At 34.8% G+C, this 25,053-nt stretch overlaps 1 protein-coding gene, 1 long non-coding RNA gene and 1 pseudogene across 3 annotated transcripts in view; all 3 read left to right on the forward strand.

Moving 5' to 3' along the window:
• The window catches only part of LOC129953726 (glycine receptor subunit alpha-2), a 209,268-nt gene extending 189,534 nt beyond the window's left edge, over positions 1–19,734 (forward strand). For both annotated transcript variants that reach the window (XM_056067121.1, XM_056067122.1), the window contains 2 exons: positions 18,997–19,376; positions 19,430–19,734. In XM_056067121.1, coding sequence (XP_055923096.1) covers positions 18,997–19,376; positions 19,430–19,582 — 533 coding nt within the window. In that variant the 3' untranslated portion in view covers positions 19,583–19,734. The remainder of the gene's footprint in view (positions 1–18,996; positions 19,377–19,429) is intronic.
• On the forward strand, positions 9,879–11,449 carry LOC129953727 (uncharacterized). Its single transcript, XR_008782578.1, has 2 exons — positions 9,879–10,717; positions 10,901–11,449. It is a non-coding gene; the product is annotated as an uncharacterized LOC129953727 (long non-coding RNA).
• Positions 19,735–20,594: 860 nt separating the features above from the next.
• LOC129943411 (uncharacterized) lies at positions 20,595–21,299 on the forward strand (annotated as a pseudogene).
• Positions 21,300–25,053: the final 3,754 nt, after the last annotated feature.

Genomic DNA, 25,053 nt, shown 5'->3' on the forward strand with positions numbered 1-25,053 from the left:
ATAGTGTGGTTCTGAAAAACGTGCTTACAACCTCTTTATATGCGCAATTAGATTCACATTTTTCTTACTCACCTGATTCACTTTTCAAAAGTCCAGACATAACCGGTTTTTTCCTGGTTTCCGTACAAGAACCACTGGTGAACTCCATGGGCTGGAGCTTTCATCAATGATATCCAAAGAAATCATGCGATCCAATTTCGGATACATCAAAGCTTGTACATAACATAGTTTTTCCTAATCCTTTCGTTAAGAAAGAAGGAAAACATTTTATCGTTTCAAGTAAGGCTGTTGACTCTTGAGGTGTCAAGTCAAATTCATTGGTATTTATTTTGTTTTGTAAAAAGATTTCAGAAATAACGTTATGGAATAATGAAAAAATGTTTATCTTTTATTATCCTTTTATATAACACTGGTGTCGTTATCAGTCCCACCATGCTTTGTTTTTGCCCATCAGCTTTTGCTAACTAGAATGAAAAGTTTTTATAAGGTATTTTATTTTCCTTAAGATATTCGAAGGATCCGATGCCGAGACAAGCCCAGACCATTTTGTTCCAAAAGTGTTAACGGCAAGGTATGGACGAGAATCTTCTAAGGACATATTTACTATAGCTGGAGATATTACCTTGTGCAAGCTTTTCTTTTTATTGTGCTTTTCTCTTAGCCTTTGAATTCGATTTGATGTTAGAGGGTTTGCAAAGATTCTTCCTCGGGTTTTAAAGTATTTTAACTGACGTTCATGAAGAGATTTTCTTTTAAGTGAGGTTTTGTTTTCCATTACAATGTAGAAACTCTGTCATCTTGGCGTATGAGTAATGAGAAAGTTGATTTTATTAGGATTTTCTAATTTTTCTGCAATTCCTGGTTTTTGATCTTTGAGCAACTCTCTCCGGTTGTAGGATTGCTTTTTTTCCGGCTCGAAAATATTTCACTATTGGGAGTTATCACATTCTCAAGGCCGCATCTAAAACAAAATAGATTGCGGCGTGAATCAAAACATTTGCGAAAGGTATGACCCAGGCTCTTACAGTCTCAGCATTTAACTGTGTTAGAGTTCTTATTGATTGTTTTCACTTGCGCTAAATTCCAAGAAGACGGCAATTTAGATAAATTTCAATTTCATTGACTTCTCGACGATTAGGGATATTCACCATTTGTTTTGTAAAATATTTGATAAACATTTATTTGCTTCTTTCATTTTCGACATATTATTTTCTTCTTGAACAATGTATGTTGTATCACTTATCAGTATTATTTTAGGCATTTCCATATCAAGTTGCATATAGTTTTTATTTGGGGTTGGTAAAATAATGAGAGTTTTAAATTCTTGTTTTACGAAATTTGGAATTAGTACCACAAATAACATTATGTCTTTTCTTTGTGAACCTAGGCTACATTTTATGTATTTTAATTTCGAACTTACTTGATTACTAACCTAAGGTGGCGCTACACTCCGGGGAGGACCTAGGCATCAACCAACATGCGTCTCCACCCAGCTCGGTCCCTAGCTAGCTGTCTAAAGTTTCGCACCCCAAGTTGGTTGAGGTCCTTTCCCACCTGGGTGCGCCACCTGAGTCGCGGTCTTCCTCTACTGCGCCGTCCTTCGGGATTAGATTCGAAGACCTTTCGGGCTGGAGCGTTGATGTCCATTCGCTCTACATGACCCCGCCATCTAAGCCGTTGGACTTTAATCCTGCTACCTAGATCAGTGTCACTGTACAGCCCGTATATCTTCTTCTCCATTTTCCATCTATGCGTACGGGACCGAAAATCACCCGAAGAATTTTTCTCTCGAAGCATCCTAAGACGCTCTCATCTTTCTTTGACAGGGTCCATTCCTCAACGCCATAAATGAGAATCGGGATGATGAGTGGCTTAGAGATGGTCGATAGAGGACTTTACTTCTCAATTGCCTTCTAAGTCCAAAGAAGCAGCATATACTTGGTGTTGCCCTCATTGACCACTAAACCTATCTTCTTCGCTTCCGTTGCAATGCTCAAAAACGCTCCACTGACATCACGCTTTGATCTTCCAATTATGTCAATATCATCTGCGTATCTGAGTAATTGGATGGACCTTTGAAAGATTGTGCCTCTAGCGTTGACGGTTGAGTTTTCCACAGTTTTTCTAGAACGATGTACAAGATGTCGCATGACAGTTCGCCTTGTTTTAAACCTTTTTTGACATCAAATGCATCGGTACGATCCTTTCCAACCCTGATAGAGCAGCGTGCAGTCTCCCTCGTCATTCTGCACAAACAGATAAATTTGGCAGAGATGCCAAAACTAGACAAAGCTCTGTAGAGCTCTTCCCTATAGATGCTTTCATACGCTGCTTTAAAATCGATAAAGAGATGGTGGGTATCGATTTAAAGTTCCTGGGTTCTTTCCAAGATCTGCCGTAGTGTGAATATTTGGTCGACAGTGGATATATAGAATTCGGTTCGTCATCGCCGTTATATAATTTTAGAAGTGATCTTTCCATATTCTCAGCATCGACTGCGGTTCTACTACGATGTTCCCCTGATCGTCTTTACAGGCTTCGGTTTGTGGCTGGTACCCTTGGGAGCTTTTTTTTTATTTTTGGTAAAATTTACGAACCTTATTCCTGTTGTGACATCCCTCTATCTCCTTGATCGCGTGGTTCTCATGCTCTCGTTTTTTCCATCTAAGAAGCCGGTGTTCCTCTTCTGCTTGTAGAGGTCGCGAGCATCACTGGTCCTTTTATTCAGCGTCGTTTGCCTGTTTTTAGCTGTGTGCGCTTGCCGGCATCCGTCGTCCAACCAGGGGTTTCGCTGTGGTGGCCGTGTGAAACCTAGCACTTCAGAGGTGGCATCTCTGATGGCTGCAAGGCAATGTTGCCACTGGTTTTCAATGCTTAATGCAGGCAGCATATGACTGCTTAAGAGGTTATTAGAGACTCAATCGGAAAAGGACATGGCAGTCACTTGAACTTGGCTACAACGAGGTAGTCGTCCGAGTCAATGTTGGCCTCTCGGAATGTTCGGATATGTTGTATATGTCGTGCATCGATCGCAATGTGGTCAATCTGGTTGACGATTGATTGATCAGGAGATTTCCATGTCCTCTTGTGGATATTGAGATGTGTGAACTGCTGCCTGAATTAGGAGGTGGTGTCATGCAGGCTGTATCTCCCGATCATGCCACCAAAGATGTCCTCACTTCCTAGCTTGGCATTAAAATCTCCTTAAACAATTTTAATGTCATAGCCAGTTCACTGCTCATATGTCTTGTCCAAGAGCTCGAAGAATGTATCTTTGGTGTCTTCATCTCCCTCCTATGTTGGGACATGCACGCATATAAGGCTTATGTTGGCTAATTTAGCCTTGATGCGGATTGTCGTGATGCGCTCGCCTCAAGACTTTTTGCCTGAGTCTAGTTCCAACAACAAATCCACACCGAAATAGACACTGTCTTTGTTCTCGGTAGCAGTAGCCGAAGTACACATCGCAGTCTTTTATTTTGCGTTCGCCCGGTCCATCCCATCGCACTTCGTGAATTTGTGGGTAACGATACATTTTCGCATATATCGGTCTAGAAGAAGTGGTGATAATTCCATGTTTAACGCTATTAGTAGCTGTTAAGTTTTGACCTTCTTTATGAAAGATTTTTTTTTCTTTCAAGGAAATTTTCAAAAATACGTGATTCTTCACTATTTGAATTGTTGGGTATTAATTTTTCAATACTTTTCTCAGTATTTCTTAAATAATGTACATCATTGTATTTGTAAGGAATATTTCTTTCCTTACCCATAATTATTTGTGTTTCATTTACTTCAAGTATATTATTTAAAAAATCAATTTTGTCACCCAAGGGAATTCGAATATTGCTACTAAAAATGCAATCAAAATGTTTATTTTTAAAATCTATAAATTTCACAGACACGCTTTTATCGGGGTACTTGCATTCTTTGCTTAGATTAACAATTACTCACTAATCATAGTTGAGCCTGCTAAAGTTCTTAATATAAGAGGTTTATCTAAATTTTATCGGCTCTTTAAACTTACAAAAACTTAATAATCTCCTTAATTTTAAATTTCAATTAAACATTTGATAGGTGTTTCATTTACTGTTAATATTACTATGGAAGTAGGCCGCCTGAGGCCGTTTTCGAGATCGATAACTTTTTAGTTCTTTTAATTGGTTCTTTTGATACTATTCTGCAGTTAGAATCACATCCTCGTTGCCAGTAATATATTTTCAATATGTTTCCAATATTAGAAGACAGAAAGAGTAGTTTAGTGTTTCGAGTTTCGATTCCACCCAAAGACTGACTTTTTTTGTTCAATAGCTTAATACTACACCAAATGCTTTAACAATCACATTGTAGGTGATCAATTATAAAATAAAGATAAGAAGAACGAATGGTTAATGTGCAAAGACATTTTGTGCAATGTTTTTTGTCTTCAATTTTGTTTTTTACCGATGATAATGGAATGTCATCGGATATGACTATCACAGCAACATAACTGCTCTCTTTTTTCGTAAGCATTTTTTTGTAGATGAGAACTCACATACAGAGGTACGGGTACGGGCGGCGCATGATAAAAAACCAGCATTTTCTACTTCCTACGATGCAATATAAATAAGTATTTTGCTTTGTCAAACTCTCTGTGTTAATTTTGGGACTAGGTGTGCAGAAAATAAATCTTGCACATATGAGGTGCCATGGAACTTTTTTGTTTTGAGATTTTTTCATTTTTTCTCTTGTACGAACAGGGTGAAATATTTGCTTGGTAGGATTTTTAGTTCTGCGACATCTTGATTTAAATTTTGATTGAATGCAGCAATGAAAGTGATGTTAGTTAGTGCGCAAGAGATGACTTAGGACAGTTGTGATGAATGTTTTTTTAAATTATTTTAAGAATTTTTGTGGTTAAAAAATGTCAAATAGTAGTTGTACTTATTTGCTGGTGCAAGATCAGATTACATTTTATCTCTCCTGGTAATGCGCAGCCATAATTGTGTGCCCTGCGCATTTGCACATCTTGCACATATGCTTTGTCCGGCCCTGGCTGTGGTATTTACTCTCGTATTCTTTTGTTGCCGGAATGCAACTACGTGTAAGCACTCATTGCTGAGCTGAAGCAAAACTGCACCATCTCCTATAGCGGTGGCATCTGTGTGTAGTTCCGTTGGAAACGTTAAATTCACGTTCACGTAGAATGCAACTACGTGTAAGCACTCATTGCTGAGCTGAAGCAAAACTGCACCATCTTCTATAGCGGTGGCATCTGTGTGTAGTTCCGTTGGAAACGTTAAATTCACGTTCACTTAAAACGCAAAAACGTGAAATTAACTTTTACGTTAAAATATAAAATTCACGTTCGGAACGCAAAATTCACCATAGGAAACTGAACAAAATCATGAACAGAACATGATGCTTAAGAGTTAAGTTCTTCAGAAAAGGTGGTCCATACGAGTGAAGAGAGAAAAGAATCGTTAAATAAAAAGACATGTTGATTTTTTTTAATATTTTTTTATTTTTAATTAAATTTTAATATTTGAAAAAAAATAGTTAATATTGCTGGTAGGGGGCTTACATCAAACCTCCCTATAAAAACAGTAGGTGGGCAACTGCCAGAAGGCTGTAAATGTTGGTAGTATCCACATTACCAACCTCTGCTGCTGGAACTCTCAGCATTGGCAGCCATATTTTGCTAGCCACTCTTCAATCTGTTGTGTAATTGTTATGCTTGCGTCCTGATCATTCATATTGCTTGTATTTTTTTTTTGCTATAAACTTATGATTATGATGATAATGCTCAAAGTATTTATACAAAAAAAGGGCAAACAAAAAAACACATGCAAACATAAGTATTTGTATGCAGACCATTACAATCCACACATTTTCAGAGACCCTCTGATTTTCATAGCACACTTTCAATAAATTTAAAGGATATGAAAAGCCATCAGGAATTAAAATGAAATAGGATCAACACTATATTTCTGTAAGGATGGATGTCAACATTTACATTTATTGCGGGGTTTAGAGTTTCAAAATTCGAAATATCTTTGAGTTTCAAAGGGAAAACTAAATTTGTAAAGTTATCTAGAGTTCCTTTCATTAAACTTATCACTCTATATCGTGGGCGAATGAGCTGGTATAACTGCACATTTGAAACAGAATTAATCACTATTTTGCACATTAACACAGGCTTGTTTCAATTCAATACATCAAAAACTATTTATCGTTGACAAAAAAATGAAAGTGATATGCTTTTAAATGCTTCATGTTCTCCTGATTCAGTTAATTATTTGAAACCATTTTATTCTACTGCATTCCATTGAATAAGCATTTGGGTTTTTGCCGATGATTATAACGAAAAAAGGATCGATGAAAACGCTATAATCTCCCCAACTGATGAAAATGTACAAGTAAAACTACATAAGGCACAGTGGAGAGTAACACACGTGACTTTATCAGATTCGATGAAATTAAATCTAAGAGTATATAAATCTATAAATGCAAAAAGTTTTATGAAAATTGCTTTCCGAAACTGGGGTCTCTATGAGTATCCCATATCATCAAGCTCTGACCATCACATCTGGAACGTTAAAACAACAAAGCAAACAGAAAAACCTCGATACATTGTATTTTCACAACAAACTGCAAAAATTAAAAAATATCTGCTGATCCTACAACGTTTGACCATTGTGATTTAAAAGACTTAAAAGTGTATCTAAACTCTGATGTATATCCTCATGAAGATCTTAATATGTCTTTCGAAAGAAATAGATATAGCTTGTTCTACAAAATGTATACGGATTTTCAAATTACTTACTACAATAAAAGCAACGCTGAACCTTTGCTTTCTTGCGATTTATATAAATCCCTTCCAATTTTTGTTTTAGACTGCAGACATCAAAATGAGACTTTGAAAACAGGACCTATCGATATACGCTTGAAGATGGGAACATCAAAAAAGATTCCTGCAAATATTTCCGCGTATTGTCTCATGCTTCATTATCGGATTATTGAGTACAATCCACTTGACCAAGTTGTTAAGAGAATTGTCCAAGGATTATTATTATTTTTTTTTATTTTTCAATGTAAACCTAAAAATAAAATCAGAAAATATATAAATAAAATACAATATTATTAAAAAATAATATACACGACTGGGTCGCACGAACTTGCTCCTGTATGCTAAGAGGCGTTAGTATCGAAAGTGGAGAAATTCAGCGGGAGCAAGAGAAAAATATTATTTCCATTCCCATAAGCAGCTAGCAGAATAAGGGAGATAATTAATTTGCGACCCAAAAAGTCTACACAATTTCCTTCATTCTTATTGAGTCTATCCTTGTATATGTTTTCACATAAAGACCTTCCATATGAAGGTTTGTTTGTTTTTGTTTTTTATATCAATGCACTTTATATAAAAAACGGAAAAGTAAAACAAAATGGCTTAATATTGTATCTAATAAGGGGATGAAAGACACTTTTGCATGCTTACGTCAGCTGTTTAGGATCTTTTACCGATAGTTGTTTTTATTTCCATTCATAAGTCTGCGTTTACTTGGGTACGATCTTTGTATATGAAAAATGGTTTCTATTATTTATAAAGCTACGATGCGATTCATATAGATTCAACTTGTTCCTTCAAAGCTTTTTTCCTTTAGATATGTAGCTTTATTGTAATTTCATATTAGAAGAACCAGGATGAAAAAATAAATAAGATAAGAAAGAGACAGACCATGAATGTTTAAATTATAAAGCGATCGCTCATTGGTTGTGTAGTTAGGTAGTAGTTAGATGTCTAAAGTATCTTGCATATGAGATACGAACTGCGAACTGTGGATGTTCGCATATTTTGACTTTTCTTTCACATGAGCTTTATTTCTATTCGCAGATAGCGACGAACTGTCAATTTATAATAATTACCCTTTTCAACAAACAAAACAAGAGTGGTATAATTTTGAGGTAAAGTTGAGCGCAAACAATTTATTCGTTGCATTGTGGATGGCATGTGGAACGCGAATAAAGTTTGACAGTTCGTAGCAACCACACTGCAATCGTTGCTACGAAATTGTTTTTACAAAATTGTCTTGTTATAGCGAACAAAATGCAAATTTTATTACCCTTACATAAGTGCCGATTGGTTTCTTATAATCTAATTGTGTTTTTGTTTTAAGTTGACTTTTTGAAATGTGTAAAATCACGGTTGTTCGTCCATTCGTTCATTCGTTGTTCGCTCTCATGTGCAAGGCTCTTAAAACGAGTAAAGAATAGTTCATTGGCGTGCTTAGCTTTATGCAGATAGATGGATAAGAACATGTTTATGATGATAATGAAGGAATGCTATTGGTAGCTAAAAGGTACATAATACATTCCTTCTTTACTACAAGTTAAAAAAATAACAATCATACGAACAGGTACCAGAAATTAATATTATTGTTTACAGTCAGGCTTTTGTGCGTTTTGGATTTTAGTTATGAAGTGACACGTAAGCAGTAGTTGTAGAAGTTGTACGTAATATCTTTATAAATAGGTATAATGTGTATACGTTGAAAAAGTGATTCTAATAAAAAATACATATACTCTTTCTGGCCCGTTTCTTTAACTTGTACTAAGTATTTATTTTTTATATAGGCGAAGGCCAGTAAATCATGTGTGAAACAACCTTATTCGTAAAGAATAATATTTTAAAATCACATATACTAAGTTACCAAGATAATACTTCTTGATAGACACTTTAAAATAGATTGTTGATTAAATATATCATATAAATGTGTACCAAATGCATTAATTTGGATGAAAGATAGGAATGTAATTACAATTTTGTCAAAATAATGCGCTCTTTCGGGCTCATGCACAGTTAAAATATTAAAAAAAAACTATTTTAAGATTCAAAACTTCACCCGAAAAATAAGTTTGTCTTCAAAAATGTAGTTGCCATTTTATAAATCAAAAAACGCATTTAAATTTTTTTTTTAATCATTAAAGCGTTTTTTTTTTAATTAATTTTGTATACATACAATTTTTAAATTTTGTTCTAAAAATATTTTTGGTATGCAGTTGTTTAGTGATTGTAAATATTCGCTATACATTTGAATTTCGTTAAAAACTGTCGAACAGTTTTTGAGATATAGAATTTTGAAAAAAAAATTCAATATTTTTTTTTAAATCCAAATAATAAAATAATGCATTTTTGTTAATCAGATATTGTTAAGGCAATATAAGAGCTTATTCAAAAAAAGACGGTAGCGTTCTTTTGCTAGCAAGAAACCAACAAATAGCTGATAAATTCTTAAAAACAAATTACTTAGCTAACCAAATCCCAATAACAGTAACCCTTCAGGGGGTAACCGAAGTATACAAATTTACCAAAAAAATTAATGATAAAATCGAACCCACCGGTCTTGTAGTATTCACCTTCGATCTCTATCAGATTCCCCTAACAGTGGAAATTGGCTGGTACAAGGCAAAGGTAAAGGAATATATACCTTCGCCAATGAGATGCCGCAATTGTCAATTACTCGGACATACGACTAAAAGGTGCACTAGATCCAAGGTCTGCGTCATCTGCAGCCTTCCACCACATGAGCTCTAACATGTTCAAGATTAATGTGTGCAAATTGTCTCGCCAAACACTCGGCTTCTTCAAAAGATTGTCCTAAATTTATCCAAAATAAAGAAATTTTGATCATCAAAACTAAAAACAAGTGCAGTATGGCTAAAGCAAGACGCACATACAACTCACAAAATATAGAGAATATTTCAAATTCTCTATCTTTCTCTGAGAGAATTAAAAAATCAACAGAAAACAATACAGCACAAACTAAAAATTTATCTCTTCCCACATCCTCTTCCCCCACAACTATAACCGCCGAAACCACCCGCACAAATGTCTATCCAACCTACAGAAACCACTCCACCACCACTCCCTATTCGAAACACAACAACCTCACTACAACCAACAACAAAACTAAATGATCAAGAAATGCTCTCTCCTTCTTCTAAAGCACTCCATACACAGTTCAACTTGTCTTTCAATTTAATACCACTTTTATCAAATCAACTCGTGTGTGGGCTTGAATTTGATTTTTCTGAAGGTTGACGATTGAGTTGGAAGAAAATCAAAAGATTTTGAATTTGTTCAAGTTGATGTGAATGTTTTCAACTTAGTTGAGGTGTGTGTAAGCAAGTCATTTGATTTACTGTCAAACCAAACGCATTCCATCTCTTTCTTAGCAAGAAATTCAATGAGATAAAAAAACAGAGACGTGAATAATCTCAATAGAATTATCTCTGTGGTCATGTCTGATGTCTCGTCTCTCTGGTTTCGGTATGGTTTTGTATTTGTTCTTAAAAAAATAAACAAAAATGACTCAAACCGCTAATAAAAAATGTTGGAAGGAATTGTTTGAACTTCTCCAGCAACATCCCACGCTTTGGAAGATAAAAAGCAATGAATACAAAAATAAAGTAAAAAAAGCCAAACTTGGGATGTGTTGCTGGAGAAGTTCAATGAAATTGAACCAGATGGAACTCTCCAACAATTAAAAAATAAAATAAAAAATTTTAAAACATCCTACCGCCGGGAGCTGAAGCTTGTAAACAACTCCATGAAGTCAGGTGCAGGAGAAGACGACGTCCACGTACCCACTTTGTGGTACTTCGACGACTTCGACTTCTTGCGAGACCAGGAGGAGCATCGGAAAGTATTTCTACTCTTGATGACATGGATGAATTTAAGGTAAGTAAATACAATGGCCCTGAGTAATAAACAAATTTCTAGCTTAGATTCGATTTTTTGTATGGGATAAACTCGACTACAGGCAAAAAATTCGTTTATTACTGAGGCCCAATAAGTGTAGGCTGCAAAGTGCAAAAATGTATTCACTTTATTATTTGGTGAAATTTATTTTCATTTTATTAGGTTCCATCCAAGCGAACAAAGAAGAACAGTAGCTGCGATGAGAAGAATGAGTTCCTGACAAAGGCATGTATGCACCTGGATTCCCTGAAGGAGAAGGACGAAGCTAGTGAAGATGAGTCGGAAGTGTATATGCGAAGTCGTGGGCTTGTTCTTATAGGAAAATAGATGAACAGCAGAAAATGTATGCCAAAAAAGCCATTGAAGAAATTTTAATTCTCGGTCAACTGAAGCAGCTGACAATTAATGCAGTGAACACCAACACACCGCAACCATCAAGATTTTCCTCGGCACACATGTGATTTTTACTTTTCCCAGCTACAAGCTCTTCAAACCCTTCACCAACACCAGTGAAAATTATAAAGCTTCCAGCTTATTTTCAAGTGCCTCCTGAACAAGCGGAAGAAGGCTGTTTCAGCGAACAAGAGTTATATGATTAAAACCACCAGAAATTTTTCGGATTCAGTTTTCCATTCAACCACAGTTTTTGGTACCTAAAATTATGTAGAATTAAATCAAACAAAATAAAAATAAGTTCTCTAAAAAATATAACCTTTATATATTCATTGAGTACAGATATTATAGCCTCACACGTTTCTATTACTATTTTCCCAATTGCTTGGGGGGACACAGCATAGAAAAATTTGAGATCCTCAAAATCATTTCCTTTGGCGAGGTACCTTAATGTAATTAGAAGGCGTGTTTCTGGACTTATTGAATCTCGCATAAAAGTGTCTTCTTTTTTGATTAATGGAGTTACTTTATTTAGCAGTTCCTGAAAGGCTTCTGCATTCATTCTGGTAAAATTCAAGAAATCATTTGGTTCATTTGTTTTAATTTCCATTATTAATTTTTCATTGGAATTTTTTTTTTATCTTTTAGCCATTCTTTCATCCAAATTCTTTTTCTTTTTATTTTTACTTCTTCATCGTCATATAGGCACTCTGCAATAATTATCAATGCAAATATTTTTCTTTTTTCAGACATCTTGATTCGATTAAATGAAATTTTGTAACAAGAAAAAATGATGTTTTGACAGTTGAAGCAGAAGTCTTTCAACAACGTTTATGTAGTGTGTTTCGAAGCATCAATTTAGTTGACAACTAAATTGAAAATAAATTTGAATCGTGTATGGAGCGCATAACCAAAAAGAATTCTCTTTACAAACCAAACCAAACACTATTGATATCGATAACCAATCCACCTCAACACAAATTAGCTATCTCACCACACTCTCGAACACAAATGTTCAAACATCACCACAAATCAATTCTCTTTATAATCCTTCTATCTCCAACTCCTACTCTTTTAATAAAAATGATGATACATAATAAAACAACTTCAGCACCCTCAACATCGATGGCCGCACTTGCGGTGGGGAGCGCAATTCTACCATCTGTGTGTGGTAGGAATTGCGGCCTCCTCCGCAAGTGTGATCATCGACACTCAATTGAACACCAGAACAACAGACATCCTAAAACATTTAATTATCTTGAAATTTTACAATGGAATCTCAATGGTTTCATAAACAATTATGATGAACTTAAGTTATTAATAAAAGAACATAAATACGATATTATTTCGCTTCAAGAAACAAACCTTGCATACAATGTAGACCCTATAATACCTAAGGCTTACATCGGGTACTTCATCAATCATCCTTATAATCTATCTTCGGTGCAGGGAATTGGTTTACTTATCAAAAACAATATCCCCCACGTACATAAACAAATTCATTCAAACATTCTATGTACAGCTATAAAAGCTGACATACTTATGAGAATAACAATTATATGTGCTTACATTCTACCTGGGCAAATTTTTACCCAATCGAACCTTGAAAACATTAGTCGTCAAGTGGACCCTCCATATATATTTACAGGTGATTTAAATTCCTGGAGTCAGCAATGGGGTTCTCCTAATAATAACAAAAGGGGCAACACAATTGAAGAATTCATTATGAAATCTGACTTAACAATACTTAATGATGGCTCCCCCACCCACTTCTCAACCCACAGCACACTTACTCATGTTGATGTGTCATGCTGCTCATCTATTCTCTTCCCAAAAATATCTTGGCAAATATCCAATGATTTGCATAATAGCGATCATTTTCCAATAACTATTTCACTGCGACTGGCAACAAAACAAGATACCGCAAAGCACATTCCGAGATACAAAACTGACTTCGCTAATTGGGACTTATATAAAAACATACTTGAAGTTAATATTTCTAAATTACCTACGACCCATTGCATAAACAAAGAAGCTGCCATTCTACTCAAGAGCATCCGCAGTGCGGCAAACGACTCCATTCCCTAAACATCCCCAATAACTTTTAATCGAACTGTGCCCTGGTGGAACCGTGACCTCTCGAGGATAAGAACTGAAAAGTTTAAAACTTGGCGGACTTTCATGAAAAATCCTTCTCAAGTTAACCTCATAGCCTATAAAAAAGCAAATGCTTATTTTAGAAGAACTCTAAAATGTAGCAAACTCAAAAGCTTTAATGATTTCACGGGAACAATTAACCCCAACACATCCACAAGCACAGCTTGGCAACGTATTAGGACTCTCACTGGCAACTCCACCCCCAAAAATATATTGTCCATTAAGTCACCAGCAGGCCCAGTAACTAACCCCAATGAAATATGCAATTTGTTTGCAAATACTTGGTCTACAAATTCTCTCAACTCCAACTTCTCACACGCTTTTAACTCGGAAAAAACGGCAAGTCTGAATATAACTCCACAACCTCCATTCAACGCTGCTGCTCTTCGCATTGAGACTGATATCACAACCATTGAACTCGAAAGTTGCTTGAGTAGATTAAAAGGGAAAACACCAGGGCGGGATAGGATATCCTATTCTATGCTAAATAATCTCCCTGATTCAGCTAAGCAAAGGCTCATTTCATTGTATAACATTATATTCAGAAAAGATATCATACCTCAAAGCTGGAAAACAGCTACAATTATTCCCATCCTTAAGCCCAAAAAAGAAATCGACTGTATTAATTCTTACCGCCCAATTTCTTTACTTCCTTGCTTATCAAAAGTTCTGAAAAAAATAATTGCAAACAGGTTATTATGGTTTACAGAATTAAAAAAAGTATTAAGTTCCAACCAAGTAGCTTTCAAACCAAGAAGAGGGTGCATAGATGCCCTTCTTCACATCGATTTTGCAGTAACAAACACCCTCTCAGCTCGAAACCACATCAAAATTCTGGCCCTTGAGTTTGAAAAGGCTTTTGACCATATAGGCATTCACCTCATTCTTAAAACATTATGAGACTGGGGTCTCGGACCTAGAATCTTTCAATATATCAAATCCTTTCTAACGAACAGAAAGTGCTACGTTAAAATCCGAAATATGTTTTCTAAAACTAAGCCACTATATAATGGAATTCCACAAGGATCTCCTTTATCAGTAATTTGTTTTGCAATCGCTTTCAACGAAATAAGTAACTTTATCTCTAAACACAAAGATCTCGATTACTGTATCTATGCAGACGATGTATATATATTATGTAAATACAATGACCTAGACAAAATAAAATCAGCTTTTTCTCTTTTGCTTAATGAAATCAGCCATTGGTCTTTTACCTCTGATCCTTGTCTTTCCTTAGAAAAATGTAAACTCATTCATGTCTGCAGAAAATAAAACTGTACAAACCTAGAATTAGTAATTAACAACACTAGAATAGAAGTAGTTACTAATCTAAATGTCTTAGGTCTTCTTATAAACAATAGATATAACTGGAAACCTCACTGTACCAATCTTAAGAAAGCATTAGCAGCAAGGCTAAATATTATAAAATACCTTTCATCTAGTATAAGTAATGCTCATGTAAATTCACTTTGCAAATTGTCTAAAATGCTAGTTTTAAGTAAAATTGATTATGCTTTGTCTATTTACGGCTCCTGTCCAAGGTCAACAAAGAATATAATTGCACCAACATATCACCAAGCTGCTAGGAAAAGTCTTGGGGCTTATCCAACCACTGCAATCAAAAATATTCTCGCTGAAGCTGGACTTCCAACAATAGCTATTGCAAAACTCAACGTAAAGTTCCTATTCCAAAATGGCTCAGTGGTAGACAGAGATGTCTGCAAAGTTATCTCGCACCAACGCGCTAAAAGGATACCATCTACAATACACCATGCCCTTGAGTCTAGAAATAAACTCAACTTAGTCTTAACCAAAACAGCCAAATACACAGCAGTACAACCACCATGGTCTCTCCAAAAGGAATCTGTCATTCTCGATCTACAAGAACTCCGAAAAAATAGCACTTGTAACACGTTTCATGGAAATTCAAAGTGATCTTAAAAGTAAAGGCTGGAACTTTATGTATACAGATGGCTCTAAAACGGACTCAAGCACTGGTTTTGCAGTTGTAGTCCAAGATGGCTCCCTTATCACGCAAGGGATTTTACCTAACATTGCCTCCATATAAACAACCGAAGCTCTAGCTATTATAGAAGCTGTTAAGAACAGTCTATTAAGATAGGGGAGATGGGCTATCTGCTCTGATAGTTTGTCAGTACTACAGTCAATAGGCAATCCTAGAAACGACACTGACATTATAGCAAAAATCCGGGATAAACTTTCAAAAGCCAAAAATAAAGAGCCGAAAGCCTTTGCTGCTGTTTGCTCTTAGCCTATATATTAATAGCAATTTTTTTTCAATTGTATATTATTATTTTAATAAATAAATAAATAAAAATAAATAAATGTGTTAGAAGCACTAGAATGTGCTCAAATAAAGTTTGCTTCAAATAATTCTTGCATTCCACTCCTACTAAGTAGCAGAGCTTTAAACTGCACTGAAATAAATAACCAACACATACCATCGTTTGCAGAAGTTACACCAGGTTTTCTGTTCTTAAACCAATATACTGGACCTATAGAAGTAAATCAAGAGATAGTGCCACTAGACAAAACCTACATCATTTATTTTTACAACACATCATTTAGAATCCAAAATGAAGTTTATAAATCAACGTTGCATTAAGCATATTTTATCTTTCAAAGCTGAAAAATAAACTTAAATCAACAAAAAATGCAACAGCAATGAATGACCTTCCAAATGCAGAAGAATTGGCACAGGAAAACCCTATTCCAACACCAAGAACAACTATAAGTTTAGAAGATATCCCTCAACACATTAGAGCTACAGCATCGAACGTGGGCGTTCGATTTTAAAGGGCGGAGGAGTTAACACCAGATTATGTGTGGAGAATTATCTTTAACAATTCCCACACCTTTGCTGACGCTATGTCTGGAACTCTGGACATACAAACATGATGTGAGAACAGTACATTCCAGCGCTTCCACACCACCTGTGGGAACGTCGCAAGACATCAGCGACGAATGGCATTTGGGGATAGGTGTAATTTAGAGTAAGAAATAACTTTGTAGTTAGTCTAAGTTTGAATTTTGAAAAAAGAGGTTCGCCTCAAAAAGCGGATAAGCGGATTATTTTGATTCACGGTCATATATGTATGTATGTAGCATACGTCGCCTTTGTCGATAGACAGATGGTGGATACATATCACAACGACGATGTTCTGCCATATCCCCTTAAAAAAACACAATATTATTATTAACAATTAGTACAGTTTTTGAAACACGGCCATTCAAAAAAGATATGCGAGAGTTAATACGTTGTTTTGGCACGGAAAAACGTTTCTTTTTAATTTCTACGACAACTGACAGACATCATTTTGCACCATGTCTTTTTATAAATAATGTCTAAGATCAATCAAAGTCTTAGATTTGTAAACCGTTACTTTCGTTGACGGGGAAATAAAATCACAAGATTTTTGCATATGTAAGTATATCTCTACAGAAATAACTTTTATCTATACTTCTATATCTATACTCTATACTATAATATTATAAATGCGAATGTAAGTTTGTTTGTTACGCTTTCACGCAAAACTACTTACCCGATCATCATGAAACTTTGCACATACACTCTTGAAGGTATTAGAAGTAACATAGGATACTTTTTATTAAAACAAAAAATAATTTTTTTTTTTACGAAAAATAAGAAAATTGTTTGCCAAAATATCGTCAAATTTAGCTACTTCAACGCCATCTAGCATCGTAGTAATGAAGTTTCAACCCTGAATACTGTAATACCAACCCACTGTATTACCGATGGTGACGGCAATATCTAATTCAATTGAATATAGTTTCAACTGTTTCTGATTTTTCTATATTTATGTTATTTTCTTCTGTCGTTGCATGCAGTATAATACTATTCACATTTTTTAGGTTATCCGTAATTTTTGTGCTTAGCTGTTACTTTATTATTTTAGATCTTATTCGGTGATATTAATTCTTACTCTAACAAACAAACTTACATTCGCATTTATAATATTAGTATAGATGTCCGTCAGAAAAGACCAAAAAATAGCAGTTGCTGTAGCTTCGTCAAGTATTGCCGCGACGCTATTAAAGGGCGGTCGTACGGCACATTCCGTTTTAAAATTATAATTGAATTTGGCACAGGAAGATTCGCCCATCTGTAATTTTAGTAAAAATAGTTCTGGAGGTAGGATGCTGCGAGAATGCAAGCTTTTAGTGTGGGATGAAAGTACAATGTCTCACAAGAAGGCTATAGAAGCTTTAAACCGGACCCTCCAGGACTTGCGAGATAGTACAGATATAAAGGGAGGCATGGTAGTTTTATTGGCCAGTTATTTCCATCAAACCCTACCAGTGATTCAAAGGGGGAGACCAGCAGATGAAATTCAAGCGTGCATTAAATCATCAAGCTTATGGACGACAGTTGAAAAACTCCGCCCGAAAACGAATATGAGAGTACATCTTCATAATGACGTGGATTCAGGACTTTACGCAGAAATGTTGTTGAAAATTGGTGATGGTTGTTTAGATGTTGACGCTGAAGGCTACATATCACTGTCAAGAGAATTTTGTAATTTAGTAGAAAGTGATATGGATCTCATTGCTAATGTTTTTTCCGGAATTCTAACAAAATTTGTTTAGTGATCAGTGGTTGTGTGCAAGAGCAATATTAGCACCAAAAAATGAAATTGTAAATAGGATCAACACTGACATTTTAAACGAGGTTCAAGGACAAGTGAAGGAATATTTGTCAATAGATACAATTATGGATACGGAACTAAGTACTTCATATCCTGTGGAGTTTTTAAATTCACTTGAACTATCGGAATTGAACTAACTTCAATTGAAACTAAATGTATCAGTAATGCTTATGCGAAATCTAGATGCTCCTCGGCTATGTAATGGAACAAAGCTTCGTATAACAAAATTGGGACAGAACATACTTATTGCTACTATTTTAACAGGTGTCGGTAAGGGAAATAGTGTTGTAATACTTTGGATACCAATTATTCCCACTGACCTTCCATTCCAATTTAAAAGGGTTCAGTTTCCCGTCAAGCTTAGCTTTGCTGTTACTATGAACAAGGATCAAGGACAAACATTACAGGTAGCAGGAGTGCTACAACTTTATGTAGCTTGTTCACGTGTATCTAATGCCCGGAATTTACACATATTTGCACCCGACGGGAAAATTTATAACATTGTCTATAAAAATATCTTAAATTAATACTTTGTATTTTATTTTTTTTAATTGTTAGAATTTAGAATTATTTATTTTTGTTACGGTGAAATATATTTTAACATTTGTTGTTGCATTTCAATAAGCATATATTAAGGTGTTGAAACTTTTTTGTCTGTAGTAATTTTTAAAAATTATTGATCTCTGCCAAGCAATAAAATTTAGTTATTGTATTGACTCATTTCTATTATTATACCCTTACCCTTTATCTCTCATACTTATTTAATGTAATGTATAAATCCTGCACACCTGTTAAGTAAGAGCAAATTAATGTAAGGGTACACATTTTATGCATAAATAATAAGGTTTCATTTGGTACCTATTTCATTTGTGTTGGTTTTATGCCCAAAATGCCCTTATAACCTTTATATCCTGTGATAAGTTCCCAAAAAGGAAACAAATTAAAAATCTTATTTTGTACAAATAAATTCATTATCCTGAACGAAATCTACAAATCGCATATTTGTTTATTTATTTTTAGGCAATTTTACTTGTTTGGCAATTGTTTTTAATCTACGCCGAAGGCTAGGATATCATCTGTTCCACACATATATACCATCAGCCCTTATTGTTGTTATGTCTTGGATATCTTTTTGGATTAAACCTGAAGCAATTCCGGCGCGTGTAACCTTAGGTGTTACCTCCCTACTTACGCTAGCAACACAAAACACACAATCTCAGCAATCATTGCCACCTGTATCTTACGTGAAAGCTATAGATGTTTGGATGTCTTCATGTTCGGTTTTTGTTTTTCTTTCTCTCATGGAATTCGCTGTAGTGAATAATTATATGGGACCTGTAGCAACAAAATCCATGAAAGGATATTCGGATGAAAGCTTACATAATACTCAAGATTTTAAGGTAAAAATAGAACATTTTTAATTATAATCCGGAATAAATAAAAAAATTCACAGACAAAAGTTCGCAGCGAATCAATGGTAGAGCCTCAATATGATATTACACGTAACGGGCACCCAACTGCAATTTATATTGATACATTTTCTAGATTTTTCTTTCCATTTTCTTTTTTCATCCTCAATATAGCTTACTGGACAACATTTTTATGACCAAGTTAAAAGTGTAACAAAATAATCATTGTTTGAAGATGTAACAATTTTAAACAGAAAAATTCATATTGATTGATTAATTTTGAAAATCCGATGACTTGTGTCCCATTATTTTTATATGAGTCAAATAAAAATTCTATTTTTAATATATAGTTTCATTTCTTTTGTCCTGTGTTTTTATAATTTTACTCGTGCTTATAATAATTATAAATATAATCATGTACGCTTTTCTTTTCAAGGACAATGTAGGATTAGGGCGTTAAAAAAACTTGAAATAAAACCTTCAAGCCATTAATTTAATTCTAACGACAACACTTAAAACCGCCGCCGCTGAATAGGTTGTCTATACTTTTTTGTTCAACTTTTTTCGTAAGACCCTAATCTATCTATGTACATGACTCATAAATCAAAACAATTTTCGCCATGAATGTACAAAAGTAAAAACCGTGTGTAGGGAACTGTTGATGCTTACATATTTTCCAAAAAAGTATTAAAATCTTCTTTTCGAACCTAAGCAACTAACTTAGCTTAATGAACTATCTTCTCTTCTTAACTTTTACTAACTTAACTATCTTTTCCTTCTTCTATTTCTATTATTTCTATTTTAACGTCAATTAATATTTTATCGATAAATTATTGTTATTTTCTTTTTTTTGTATATAAATTTATTTTATATTATTTTCTTACCGTATTTTTTTTTTAATTTGAATTGTTATATAAAGTTAAGTCATAGGCTTTCACAAATTTATAAGATATCTATTATCTTACTGTGTAAGCTTTATAAATAAATAAACTGAAACAACAAATCACTCACACTCCAACACAATCAATTGCAACACGTAACAACTACACATACACCACACATTTTACCACCACACGACAAGAAGTCACATCGTATTCTTCAACAAATGATTGTATGCAATTACAGATACAGGGACAAATACATATATCATTTGCATTGTCCAACACCAGATAAAAAGCATCAATTTCTGCAAACATATTTCATTTCGCCGATGGTGGACCAGCTGAATGTGCGGTGCAATATACAGGGAACACAACAGTTAAAGAGACGAATTATTGAACAGTTGCAAGCATTTTTTCACGCTAATAACGCTGTGGTTAATGTGTTTAAAACAGCAGTGGAACGAATGCCATCGGATACGCACAAATCTGTAATAAGAGCGGATCGTACCCCAATGGGTGAACATGTGCGACTATTCAATGCACCCACCGTTGATGATGTAGCTGCAATTATTGTTTGCGATCCATCTTAATCACGAGACATTGTCGTTCATGAAAGAAGCAATATCATGAATCGTGCAAACGAGACACATAGTTTGTACGATGCGTTACAATATACAATCATTTATTGGCAAGAACAAGACGGATACCACATCACGTTGAAGATGGTCGATCCAATTATAAGTACAATATTCACACACTAATTATTGATATTATTGATTTTCATTAACAATCTATTTAATTTTGCATTTCAGGCGTATACATAAACAAAAATCTAAGCGCAATGAATTACTATGCGTATCGTTTGATGATTCCAACACATGAGGAGACTGTCATTCTGAAGTGCCGTCGGCTATTCCAGCAATTCGCTGTCGACATGGATGTCAAAGTCCAGACCAAACGATTCAATCATGCAAAGCTACGATCTGAGGACTATATTCACTTGGGTGGTGCTATTCATTCAGATAATAGGTAATGTTCAGAATATTGGACGCCTCAAGATTCTCACATCATCTTATATCGGAGGCCCACGCCACATGCACGAATACGCTCAAGCCGCTATGCCGTACATGCAAAATTATGGAACTCCAGATCTATTTAATCGGAAGTGGACGAAAATTGAATGTGAGTTTGACCCCGGCCAAAAACGCTAGATCGCCACTACATAATCGACAGAATATTTCACCAAAAATTCAAGGTTATGATGGATGTGCTTACTAAGTATCGAGTTTTTGGTGACACACGTTGTTATATGTAGTCGGTGGAATGGCAGAAGCGTGGACTATCGCATGATCATTTCCTAATTTGGTTGCTGAACAAATTACATTCAAATGAAGTGGATGCATTAAATCCATTATCGCTCTTGCATGGCTGATGAAAAGTGCACAAAACGATATCCCAGACATTTAGTTGCTGAACCAGTCACAGGGAAGGATGGATATTCAGTTTATCGTCGGCGTTCAAAAGAATATAATGGTCGAACTATAAAAGTTTATGTTCAAAATCAAGAGATTCAGATCGGAAATGAATTCATTGTACCATATTGCCCGCTGATATTACGAAATTTCAAAACACATGCGAACATTTTCCTAAGGCAGCACAACAAGCTAATAGACCTACATCGACAACATTGACTAGCTTCTTTGAAATGTGTGAAGCAAATCCATTCGCAGCGATGTTGATGAACGTTGAAATGCCCATGTATTACAACAAAGAAATTCCAACGTCGCAAACAAGGAACCCCAGTTCCAGATTGGCCACAGGTGTTTTCCACTCATGTGCTATGTACACTGTTCATCAAAATCATTTGCGCATTTGAAAACTGTGATTGGCCACCAATTCCAAACATATCGAGAAACATGTCAACTATTGGATTTGCTGGAGAACGATTCTCATTGGGATTTAACACTTGCAGATTCAGTTGTTACATCAAATGCATTGAACCAAGAATTAAACCGATGGCCGCAATATAATTTTGATACATTGCAGGAGTTCTTTCGAAATATTGTGCCGTTGCACTATTGATTATGGCCACTATTCGATCAAGATGTTACATAGCTTTGGCGTTAGCATCATCTGGAATTGCGTCAACTCTTTTAAATGGTGGTCGTACTGCACATTCTCAGCTTAGGTTGAAATTCAATTTAAACACAATTGATACTCTAACATGCAATATTTCGCGATCCAGTGCAATGATAAACTTAGCAATGCAAGCTCATTGTTTGGGATGAGTGCACAATAGCGCATAAGAAATCACTTGGAGCACTTAACTTCATATTGAAGGATCTTCGACGAAGTAACAACATCTTTGTCGGCTTTATGATATTGTTGGCAGGTGATCTAAGGCAGACGTTGATAGTAATTCCCCGTGGAACGCCTGAAGATTAATTGAATACTTGCCTGAAGGCATCACTCTTGTGGAATAACGAAAAAACATTATCGCTGACGACTAATATGAGAGTTCAACTTTAAAATCATCAAAGTGCTGCACAATTTTCCAAACAATTGTTATCTGCTGAAAATGGAAAACTGCCATTTGATGCAACAACTGGATTAATTACTCCTACCAACGATATTTGGGATGTTTAGACCCTCAATTAGCTCTTATTGAAAATGTTTTCCCAAAATTTAATGAGAATCATCAGAATTATGCTTGATGAAGTCAACGAGCAATTCTCGCTGCAAAGAATAATGATGTACACGTTCTGAATTTCAACATTCAATCAAAAAACGCTGACAATTTGGTAACATACATGTAGTGACATGTAGTAAATTATCCGACGGAGTTTTTGAACTCTCTGGAATTACGAGGATTTCCACCACATAACTTGCAACTCAATTTCAGTTATTGTGATATTGCGTAATTTGAATACATCGCGACTTTGCAACGGTACTCGACTTGCGGTGAAAAGACTTATGCTGAGTTTGAATGAGGCAACCATTATGAACTGATAGTATGCAGGCTTAGTGTTTGCGTGATAAATTTAGAAAATGATTGTTTTTCACATATGAAGCTATACGTTGCGTGTGCACGAGTTGAGAAAAAAAAACGCTTTGTTTCTGTTAACGTCAGACCAAAAAACAAAAAATGTGGATTACCAAAGAGTATTTCAATGACACGGATAATTTGCGAACAAGTATAACGCTTGGATTCAGTATTTACTTTGGATTCACTTTCAATTTTTACTTAGCGAAGTTCAACTAAATTCATTTCATTTTAGTAATCGAAAGTGATCCCGATTCCAACCATTTTCTTCAATGCATCCTTAAATAACATGTTTTACACTCTCACCTCGCTTATCGTAGCGAAAAGAGAGTGTAACGGACAGAAAATTAATGAAAGATTATATTTTTAACAACTTAACACTTATTTTATCTTTTCACTTTTTATTTTCCTTTTTATTTTCTTATCTTTCTGTGTCTTTCTTTAACTATTCCTGTCTTTTTATACTTTTTCTTTTTCCACTTTTACCTCAATACACAAGCACTTTTCGAACCATCACCCACCAACAGATAATCACACAATCGATTCTATTTCGTAATATTTCCCATATATTGAAGCACTTAAAAATATTCACTAGTTGGAATTTTGAATATTCCGAATTGTTGGTGACAAAAGTGCCGCCCCATCGTATTTTACATATACCCATTTCACTCATAGTGTCGACCCTTGCTACGATCCATTCACAGCATTTAGTATGGTTATTGGGTATTCCTCAATGCCTGTAATTAGTGCATGATGACCTCGTGATGATTTATTTGTGAGTCAATGTATAGTTTATATATCAGTGGTTGAAGTGTTTGGAAAATGAGCGGCAATATGGCAAAATGCATTTGTTGGGAGGTTGATATGTAGTAGGTATCACTACATCCTTCCCCCTTTAAAAAAAAAGTAATTTACCTTGAAGAGGTTAATTTTCTTTAAAAAGTACAGGAAGTATGTAAGTATTATTATTTTGTTTTGATTTTTCTTAATACAGTTTTAGGTTATATTATTTAGGGGGTTACAAAATGTTTAGTTATTGTACAAACTTATTTGTTTCTTTCCTTCAAGAGGCATCAATTTATACATATATATGTTTCGTGGACATATGAATATACATATGTATATATAAATAACTATAGGCGGCGCGGCTGCGCCACGGCGACGACACCCTCAACCATTCTGACAATAACGATTTGGTAGTTAGCTGAGGTGGCTTAATCCATCCCCGGTGGCTGGTCACCGACAGGAGAAGTCGATAGACTTCCAATTTAATTATATTCTAAAAATAAAAGATAAATTTAGTCGATAAAATAATATATTATTAAGGCAAAGTGATGAATTTGTTTTGTCAGGATTCAATTGCTTTCGCATTCGAATCTTTGCAACACAAATTCACCACTCTACATAGTTGCGACTTACCTTAATTAAAAAATTAAAAAAATATTTAGGAACAACTGAAAAAGATATAAGAATAATGAAAATATAATTATTATTTGATAGGAATTAGTTAAATTTACTTAATAATAATAATTTCTGCTCCTCGGTGCTGTCCATGTTTGTTTTGATTTTTCTTTTGATGGTTTAAGTCTAAGATAAGTAGTATTAACACAGTATGAGATGAACATTTATTTAAATAAATAGTTTACGATAATAGCTTGATAAGAAAAAAAAAGATTAATTAATTAAGACAAATAATATTAGTATTAAGGAATTCAGGATTTAGATTGATCCTAGAGTAATAGAA

The sequence above is a fragment of the Eupeodes corollae genome, chromosome 1 (genome assembly GCF_945859685.1).
Source record: "Eupeodes corollae chromosome 1, idEupCoro1.1, whole genome shotgun sequence".
Lineage (NCBI taxonomy): Eukaryota > Metazoa > Arthropoda > Insecta > Diptera > Syrphidae > Eupeodes > Eupeodes corollae.